The sequence below is a fragment of the Pistacia vera genome, unplaced genomic scaffold (genome assembly GCF_008641045.1).
Source record: "Pistacia vera cultivar Batoury unplaced genomic scaffold, PisVer_v2 Contig524, whole genome shotgun sequence".
Lineage (NCBI taxonomy): Eukaryota > Viridiplantae > Streptophyta > Magnoliopsida > Sapindales > Anacardiaceae > Pistacia > Pistacia vera.
In genome coordinates this window covers 1170110-1179848 of record NW_022196362.1, presented here as the reverse complement: position 1 = coordinate 1179848, position 9739 = coordinate 1170110, and the positions used below count along the sequence as shown (strand labels likewise).

Here is a 9739-nt window from a genome sequence, read left to right as displayed (position 1 = left end):
TAGACGATGATTAACATTGGATGCAAAACCATACAACTGAAGACTTGGTGTAGCTAAAAACATTCATAACATCTTTATCATAAAACAAACAATATTTTGCTTAGTTGTTGTGTGAACAAGCATTGACTACTTATTTTGAATATACCCATTAGATGTCAGAAAAATAGAAGTTGGAAGAAACGGGAGCTTGATAAGAGATGTGGAAAGAAACGAATTGGGGAAGGAGTTTTTAGAATTCTGAATCAGGTACACATTTCATTGACGAAGGTCACAATTATCCATACAATAATTGAAAGCAACACGAGTTTTTCTTCTTTTTAACTAAGGGCACGTAATGTGATGGACCTCTTTCTTTTAGTCCATTTTAGGAGAAACATTCATTCATACAGAAACTTGAAAGACGAAAAAATATTAAAGAAAAGAGCCCTCCCCTCCCTCACACGCAATACAACTCCTGTCAGCCCATGGCATATTTCTGGGTCCAGCTCCTTGCAGTTGTCTCGTACTTATTCCTGTCTGTCTTGTACATATGAGCTATCTCTGGCACCAATGGATCGTCTGGATTTGGATCCGTCAATAATGAGCAGATTGATAGCAACACCTATGAACCAAACAACCAACATTTTAAACCATTTCCCATCCACATAATGAAAAAGACACCTTAATCTAAACAATAATGCTATGTTTACTCACAAGTTTACTAACCGCCTTACTACCTTTGTTAAAATTACATATGGTACCCGTACTAGGCGTTATATTTACAAAGAGTATAGTAAGATAGTTAGTAAGATCGTGAGTAAGTATAACATTACTCTAATCTAAAAGGCGTCATGAGTATCTGATTTTAATAGAATCTTGAGATTACTAATTTTTCTAAGTTTTAATCATGGAAGAAATGGGTAATGGATGAAGAATTAATATTGTAAATGAGAAAAACCAAAAATAGATGATAATCTCCCAGGTAGCTTAAGAGGTTAAATCATATAATCACCAATCAGGAGTATATTGATAAATAAAATTTATAGAGTACTAGAAAAAATTAACAAAAACCTTGGAAATGGTCAAGGCAGGGCTCCATTGCTCCTTCAAGATATCAAGACAAATGCTTCCGTTGCTATTTATATTTGGATGGAAAACCTTTGTCCTGAATGCAACCTACAAGATCAATCCACATATATGAGAGACACACACACAACAGCGAGATTTAGTCCTCAAGGTCAAGAAGCTTAAGAAATTTTGAAGAGGGCACGCAAAGAACTTGGAATATTTGGTTGCATGAAGAACACAGAAAGACATCTTTATATTCCTGTTTCTAACATTTTCCTAACACACACTTGACTGCAAACTAACAGTGCCAAATAACCTTGCACAATTTCCAGTGTATTAACACAACAGAAACAGCTGAGAGATATATTTAGTTGCACCAGAGTCCCTTTCATAAAACTATAATTTATCATCTTAAATTTTCAAGAGAACCTGGCAAGCTGCTCTCATAGGCTGAGAACAAGGACTGATAGGAATGGATAACATGCCAGGAACTTAAAAGAGAGAGAATTGAAGAAATATAAAATCCAAAATTATCCCACAAATGAGACTACACAATCACAATTCTATCAATTTGAAACAACAAACCCACCTCCACCTATCAAAACTGAAGTAAAGATTCAACTTAAAACGACTATCAATAAAAACATAGAAAAATATATGATCCAAAGATTTACAAATACAGGCACCAAGGTGCATAACTATATTATGAAGATACAAGCTAAAATCAATAAATATATTGCTATCCCCAACTCTTAAGAACACGTGAGAGTATGTGCAATACAATTCAGCCATCATAGTGGAAGCCAAAGTAGACTGGAAAATATCACTACTAGTTACTGAAAATTAGCAAGGTGACTTGAGTAAAGGAAAAACAGAATACAATTCAGGATATTAAACCATCTAAGCGCCATCATTGTGAATGTAAGGAGGGTAACACTTACCTTGGGAGGCTTAAATGGATAATCTGGAGGAAAATGGATAGTAACTAGGAAAACACCCCCTGCATAAGGACTATCTGGAGGACCCATAATTGTTGCTTGCCAATGAAACATGTCTTCAGCAACAGGACCTGCAATACACAGGAATATAACGAGAGAATCAAATAACTAGAACAGAAAAAATTCAAAGGATAATAGTATATAAAGCGTTTACAAAAAAAGATATTAGCAGGAAGCAAAAACTTAGCTCAGGTATTCATCCAATAAAAATTTAAATCATAGCAAAGGAGCACATTGATAACCAAAAAAAGGAGGACAAAGACAAACAATAAAGAAGATGTAATGACAAACTAAGGATACCAACAATTTAGAGTAGAAAGAGATAATTTTCTAAAATTTCTTATCAGCATAAAACATAGCTTTTAAATTCTGATTCACCTAGCTTGTTAAACTCCAAAACTTACATGCATCGCATTATTAAAAGTCAGAATATGTAATGAGTTGGTCAGTTGGCCAGCAAAATTCCAATAAAGACTAAATGATTTGGTCTCATCAGTACGTGAAAGTAACAACAGTAACAAGCCTAACTGTTTGGTTCTATTGGATTGCTCCCTCCCACCACCACCCACAAAGAAAAAAATACCAAACGAACAAAAAAATAGTATCTTATACTAGAATGTTTACTTGGAAAACTAAACACAAAGTACACTTCATAGGTCCAAACCCAAGCAATTTAGCAAACTGAGCCCCTCAGTCAAAGGACTTCACTGAATTGATACCCAAATAAGCAAAAAAACTGACTTAAAGAAATTCAATCAAATAAAATTTCTCACTCAATTGTAATCATGAAAAATGATAATAAAATCAAGTACACATTTTAATCAACCTAAAATTACAAAACAGCTTCTATCCAGGCAAGACAAAGGATTACACACTATATTTACATCAATTTCCTGTTCACACAACTCCAAACAAGGACACCCAACTCATTGCAAGTCATCCTAATTCCATACAAGCGCAGAACTCAAGTTTCTATTAATCTGTTTGACAACTACCAAGTTTGATGTGTAGAATAATGGCCCCCGACAGGATATTTATAATCTGATACCTAGACACTATTTAAACCTCATTATTTCAAAAACAAAAATCTAGTCATCTACACCTGATGGCCATATTTTAAGCATTGCTAAAAGAGGAGTAAAAGCAACAGTGAAATTATAAAATCACATCATGGTCCACCAATTTAATGACAAAGAGGCAAACATATTTAATTGTACACGGGATTGATGTAAGCAACATATACAGTAATTTCATACTGCAGAAACTTATACTGCCAAAGAGAGAAAAAAAAGTAAGCCCAGCGAGTCATACCTTCCTGAATGAATAACATTGCAAACCCCATTGAAAAGAGTCTCAACCTAATCACACTGAAAATTACTCCAAATACAACAAAGATTGAGCAACGCATAGCTCATTATCATGAGTATATGTGACATAGAACACATAAAGCATGTTACCAATTCAATATACCTATACCAGAAGAAGTAACAATTGTGTGTCCATCAATGAAACATTGGATGCAAAACCATTACAATCTCCTATAAATTTCCTCAAACTAATGTCTCCGTTTAACCCTCTGATAGCAAATGTTATTTGTATTCATTCCCCCCTAAAATCACCTCAAGCTAGACGATGATTAACATTGGATGCAAAACCATTACAACTCAAGAAAAGTTGCACATTAGGCAAATCCAATACCCGGTTAATACTTGAAGCCAGTATGCATCACGAGGCAAAACAACACTCAACAATCCTGTTCGTTTCTATGCAAAGGTGAAAACAAAAACCTTCTAATTTTAAAAAAAAAAAAAAAAGACATAATTTGCCTCTTTTTTCTTCCAATAATACCAGACATGTCAATAGAAATCGTTTAAATTCTAAAAAGAGCACATCATAGCAAACACAAAAAGCGAAGAATTAAATGAATAAATAAACAGATAAAATGATTACTCAAAAAGAAAAGAGAACACCTAAACAATCTCGACATCATTCAATCATTAAATCCTGAGCAAAAGTCGAACAATAATATAGAAGATAGATCAAAGTCAAAGTCAAACAGATGTTATCTACCAGCACTGCATGACGTAGGCGGATCCTTCTGCAAATCCTTCAGCTCTTTCAAGATCCGCTTTGAAGCCATCGCCTGAACCTACGATTCATCCAATAGATCTCCTCAGATCGTCATCATCAAAACATATACACATTAAAAGAATAATAAAAAACAAAAACAAAACCTAATAGATCGTAACCGCACCTGAGAGACACCTGATCCTCCTGTTTCTTAAGCGCGTTGTTTGGATTCGTGAGAGAGGAGATCTATCGATCGCACGAAGATGAAGAAGAAAAAATAAAATCGAGAGAAAATGAATTGAACGAGACGAAGAGAAATGGAAGGAAGAAAATGGAAGACGAAATTAGAATCCGGTGTGGTGATGACTTTGATAAAAAAAAAAATATTGTAATGTGTGGGTCTGATCTGGCTGGCTTCATGTGATTTGACCCTCTGATTGGGTTATTCTCTTCTTATGGTGGGCCCATATTGGCGTCTTCTTTACGTTTAACCAAAATTTCGCCGAAAGTTGCCGCCGAAAATAAGTTACTTGGTTTATATAAATATAATTCGTGTGGACGGGAATCTCTTAAGAATGATACGATGTCGTTTTTCTTCGGGCTTTTTTGCTTTTCTGGCAGTGAATATTCTGCGGAACGGTGTCGCTTGCCCTTTTTCTGAGAATTTTGTAAAGGCGCCTAGAGATATGGTTTCTGTGTATGGTCCAATAATGTCAACATAATGTCATTTTTTTTAGTGGTGAATAATTGTGAAATTTAATGTGAGTTTTCTCTTTTTCAAAGAGATTCTTAATTCCTTTTATCAGGTCAACAAAAGAATCTCAATTATGCATTTTAAATAAATTAACCTTATTTAATAATTAATTCGATGAAATTTTGGTTATGTTGGTGGTTGCTCCATGAAACTTTTAAAATTTATATATTTTATTTTAATTTTAAATCCAATTTAAATAGATTTATTTAACTATCAGTCAAATCCATCGTGACTTAAAATTATCAAAATCATATCAATTTTTTGAAGTCACTCAATCTAAGCTTATTATCTTACTTCTAAGCCAAATTTGTGATTAATTGAATTTACACATTTATTTTATAAATATATAAATTATTTAAAATACAAAATTAATTTTTTTTTTCACATTTATGCTTTAGATTTGAGTAAACGATTTTTTCCCACCAAAATAATGACTTAATGATACTATTTCACCCGTAAACTTTTAAAATACTACTTTGCTATTTAAATTTATATTCCGTTTCTAATTTTGATATCATTGCGACTTCACACTACCATCATTCTCTTTCTCAATTATCACACACCAAAACTCCTTAAACTATACTCTCGCCGACTCTGTATATCATCGGTAACCGAGCGATTAAAATTTACTTAACTGGTCCTTTTAAGTCAAATTTCGATCAATTACACCATCAAAATCCAATCATCTATCATCAAAAGACATATCGGTCTCTCTTCTTTAAAAACCCTAATAATCTGGACTGAATTTATTTTTTATTAGTTGTTGGAATATAAATTTAAATAGTAAAATGATATTTTAAAAATTTGTAGGTAAGAATGTATTATTAAGTTATTATTTGACAATCTGGACTGAATTTATTTTTTATTAGTTGTTAGAATATAAATTTAAATAGTAAAATGATATTTTAAAAATTTATAGGTAAGAATGTATTATTAAGTCATTATTTGATGGAAAAAAGTGATTTACTCTTTAGGTTTCTGAAATTCCGTGAAATGTCTCAAAATTTAATCTCGGCACATGCGAAAAAAAAAAAAAGGAGTGGAGATTTAACGAGTTTTCTTTGCGACTGCTGAGATTTGGCTTTTACCTTTTCCCCCAGTTTTGTGTCTTTCGGCTAAAAAATACAACGGTGGAGCCGTGGAGGGCGGTGTTTCACCAAACCTTAGGGGTAAAACGTTATTGTTGCGGAGATTTATTTATTTATTTTCATACAGTCCGATCCCAATCGAGAGCACCCACGCTGTCAGCTGGCATCTGGTAAAATCTTAAATTGTGAGACGGCATGTGGGATGGCTTCCATCTTATCTAGATGTCAAAAGTTCAAAACCATCGAATGGATGACATTGAAAGAACGTAGACGAATGCCACGTCAGTCCCACTATTAACGGTTTCAGATTCATTGCACCATAAGAAGTACCATAGAAGATAAAATCCCGCTTTTTACCGACGTGGCTGTGCAAAATCATTGTCTTTCACTTCTCAAAACCAAATTGACGATCGAGCCAGATAGACTCGCTTGCCAGTAGCCGAAATGGAACGGCAGAGAACGAACCGGCGAGTCCAAATCGATGAATCGCAGCCTCCGAAATACGACACTGTTGACGAGGGGGATGATAATTCGATGAGAATGAGACCATCGCAGAACAATGTGACCGAAAGTCAAGAGCCCTTCATGGGAGTTAAGGTCCGTAGAAAAGCGTCGCTTCACCGAGAATACAAAGGCGATTATATCGACGTGCCTTCTCGCCCGTACTTAATAAAGATTATGGAAAAGCAAGGTGAATTTTGTGGTTATTTAATGTTAATTTGTGCAATTGATTGCTATGTTTTGATTTGTTTTATTTAGGGTTTCAAGATTTGGTTAATCGATTGTTGATTTTCATTTGATTATTTTTTATTGGCCATGTATTGGTAGGTTTTTTTTCTTTCTCTTGTAGTTACTTTGAGAAAATCAACGTAGAGTTTTACGGTATTTGATTGAATTATTTGAAATGTTCTAGCTTGAAAGAAGGTAATATATTAAAATGGTAGAAAGTTTTCGACTTTGGTTTTTTGGCATCATTTTTACACCTTTATGGAAAATATTAAAATTAGAATTAATCAAGAATATGAAGAGCTGCGTCTATTATTTTTATGCTATAAATTTTTGTATAATGTTTTATATTCCAGAAAATACAGTACGCAAATTTTATACCGTATATCATCTTGGTTGGGTGAGGAAACGAAGACTGAACAAGTTAAATTGTTGGGTTAACAACATTTCTTTCGAGCATTGATAACTTAGTTAAAGATCGAAACAAACATGCACAATATAAAGCCCATGCATGAGGAGAGACGTTTTGTTTGTTGGTTGGTTTTTCCCTTCATTGAGGGAGGGAGTTTCGGATTGGAGACTGGTATTCATTGGAAAGTTTTGACATTGTTATTCTAAATTCTTGTTTATTTACTAAAGGGACTTCATATTATATTTTTGCAGGTGACACGCAAGTTCTTTTTGCTGATAACGTTTTGAAGTTCACTGGTAATGGGAAGATGAAGCGTCGCATTCTTCTAATTACTAATTTTGCCATTTACCTTGTTGACCCTGATACTGCTGCACTTAAACGCCGCATAGCTCTTGCAGCTGTTGAGAAGATGTCTTTGAGTGAACTAAGTGATAACTTTTTTGCAATTATCATTCCATATGAGTACGACCTACTCATGGCTAGTACTCGAAAATCTGAAATTGTTACCGTGTTAGTTGAAGCTACTAAGAGTGACTCAGCGCAACTTGAGGTGGTTTTCTCCAATAGGTAAACTTAATTTATGCTGCTGCTACCTATGTTCATTGTTATACGCTTGAGTGGACGCTCCTCTTCTAGGCTTTTTAGTGGACTTGAGCACTCTGTAATAGTGCTTGGATAAAGTGGTCAAGTCTTGTCTTACTAGCATGAGGGCTTCCCTTATTGAAGTTTTAGAATCCATGAGAAAATTTCTGGTTTCACAATGGTTTGAATAGTTATTTTGTTGCTGGAGATTTTACATACTAGTGCAAATGCTCAATGATGGTGGCAAAGCTTCTTAGCTTGATTCTGTGAGCACCAATGCCATTGCCTGGATAATGAAATTAATATAATTGTCATAATGGCATTGTTAAAATTACAGTAGAATGTGTGAGTCTTTATATTTGTTTTGATTTTTATTTGTTGATTTATTGTTGACTTCATCGTTGAGAATTTTCTTTATGAATTGTCTTTTCCCATATCTTTTCTAGGTTTGAGTATAATGCAACTAGCGATTTGGTGAAGGAAGTTCAATTTGAGGAAGTGGAAGGTATGTGTTACTATTCTATTAGAGTTGTTCTCATCAGTTATAGCACATTTAAAGAGTTGGCTATGGCNCACAATGGTTTGAATAGTTATTTTGTTGCTGGAGATTTTACATACTAGTGCAAATGCTCAATGATGGTGGCAAAGCTTCTTAGCTTGATTCTGTGAGCACCAATACCATTGCCTGGATAATGAAATTAATATAATTGTCATAATGGCATTGTTAAAATTACAGTAGAATGTGTGAGTCTTTATATTTGTTTTGATTTTTATGTGTTGATTTATTGTTGACTTCATCCTTGAGAATTTTCTTTATGAATTGTCTTTTCCCATATCTTTTCTAGGTTTGAGTATAATGCAACTAGCGATTTGGTGAAGGAAGTTCAATTTGAGGAAGTGGAAGGTATGTGTTACTATTCTATTAGAGTTGTTCTCATCAGTTATAGCACATTTAAAGAGTTGGCTATGGCCTGTACTGGTATTATAGGCTTCTACATCATTCTTTTTGTGTGTTGCAGGTGGTGTTAAAACAAGAATTCTGACAAGATAAGTTGCATCTTATACTGTCTTAATATGTTTGTAGACTTTTAAGGGGATTTGAAGTCTCCATTGTAAAGGTAAAAGACTGTTCATCCATACATATTTTGTTCCTTTCAGCATTAAGGTCAACCTCCCCTTGAAAATGTAGCTTCTTGTTTTGATATTTGAAACAGTGTGTGATTTGTAATTCTTTTTGCAAAAAAATGGTAGTGTAATTGTGTTCTTTCAACTTCCAACCAGTTTCATCAGGATGTGTGAAATGTGATATTTGCAGAGCAATTTTTTCAATAATAAATCATTTGTCAGAGAAGACATGCCTATGGCTTCAAATTTCATTTTTCTGCTTCCATATTCAATTTTACCAAGTCCATTATATCCTTGTGAGCAAAAAGTGAGAAGGAATTTTACACATTTTAAATCGCATGTATTTTCTAGCAAATTTAAGGAAGTTGTTAAAGGGAAATATAGTAATAAATTGAAGAGTGAAAAAGATACCTCTTCGGACTTCATAATGGAGTTCAGCTTGTAAGACAAATTTCTGGGAGAGTGGCTTCAGATCCATAATAACAACAAAATATGGTGTGCTGTGCACTTGACTGATTGCTCGAGATTATCAGGAAACAAAATTCGAAAAAACATTCCAAAGACCATATAAAATGGGTCAGTTGTGTATAGCCACCATTTGTGTCAAATATCCTGATTGAAACCACGCAGTCTTGGAACATTTATCTGCTTTAAGGTGAGACATTTGTTGAGAATCAAATCCTGTATGCCCACTTGGTAATTCTTGATCTTTTCCTTGTGTCCTCAGCAATCCTTCCAAATAAAGCTTGTCAAGAATGATGATGATACCATATTTGTTTCTTGATTCTTTATTCTTCATAATGGCATTGTTGCTATATCTCAAGTAGGAAGCAAAGCAGAGACACAATGAAACTTACGCAAGAAAGATGTTTGGGCCTTTGGGGGGCCTCTTTAAAGTATCATATTGATATCTAATATCTTTTCGGTTGCATCTTCT

At 34.0% G+C, this 9739-nt stretch overlaps 2 protein-coding genes across 3 annotated transcripts; one reads left to right on the top strand and one right to left on the bottom strand.

Moving 5' to 3' along the window:
- Positions 1-226: 226 nt before the first annotated feature.
- On the bottom strand, positions 227-4373 carry LOC116106876 (ubiquitin-conjugating enzyme E2 10). 2 transcript variants are annotated; one of them, XM_031393171.1, is made up of 5 exons: positions 4300-4373; positions 4116-4194; positions 1989-2116; positions 1051-1155; positions 227-601 (listed from the first exon to the last, which is right to left on the bottom strand). In XM_031393171.1, exons 2-5 carry the CDS (start codon positions 4183-4185, stop codon positions 458-460), a joined length of 447 nt encoding a protein of 148 aa, XP_031249031.1. In that variant the 5' UTR covers positions 4186-4194; positions 4300-4373; the 3' UTR covers positions 227-457. The 2 variants fall into 2 exon arrangements, with proteins under 2 accessions (XP_031249031.1, XP_031249030.1); XM_031393170.1 differs by lacking the exons at positions 4116-4194; positions 4300-4373 and adding an exon at positions 3357-3516.
- A 1936-nt stretch (positions 4374-6309) lies between these two features.
- Positions 6310-8954, top strand: LOC116106887 (myosin heavy chain IB). The gene is made up of 4 exons (XM_031393192.1): positions 6310-6648; positions 7347-7662; positions 8124-8182; positions 8697-8954. The coding sequence occupies exons 1-4, from the start codon at positions 6402-6404 to the stop codon at positions 8726-8728; spliced, it is 654 nt and encodes a 217-aa protein (XP_031249052.1). The 5' UTR covers positions 6310-6401; the 3' UTR covers positions 8729-8954.
- The last annotated feature ends 785 nt before the right edge of the window (positions 8955-9739 follow it).

What these genes read in the sequence shown, in the direction of transcription:
- LOC116106876 (XM_031393170.1), bottom strand. Translation starts at nt 3,453, where the DNA reads ATGCGTTGCTCAATCTTTGTTGTATTTGGAGTAATTTTCAGTGTGATT. An exon ending in ATCCATTTAAGCCTCCCAAG is followed by an intron (nt 1,156 to 1,988) that starts GTAAGTGTTACC and finishes TTGATCTTGTAG; the next exon opens with GTTGCATTCAGGACAAAGGT. An exon ending in CTGCCTTGACCATTTCCAAG is followed by an intron (nt 602 to 1,050) that starts GTTTTTGTTAAT and finishes TTTGGTTCATAG; the next exon opens with GTGTTGCTATCAATCTGCTC.
- LOC116106887 (XM_031393192.1), top strand. Translation starts at nt 6,402, where the DNA reads ATGGAACGGCAGAGAACGAACCGGCGAGTCCAAATCGATGAATCGCAG. An exon ending in AAAGATTATGGAAAAGCAAG is followed by an intron (nt 6,649 to 7,346) that starts GTGAATTTTGTG and finishes ATATTTTTGCAG; the next exon opens with GTGACACGCAAGTTCTTTTT. An exon ending in TCAATTTGAGGAAGTGGAAG is followed by an intron (nt 8,183 to 8,696) that starts GTATGTGTTACT and finishes TGTGTGTTGCAG; the next exon opens with GTGGTGTTAAAACAAGAATT.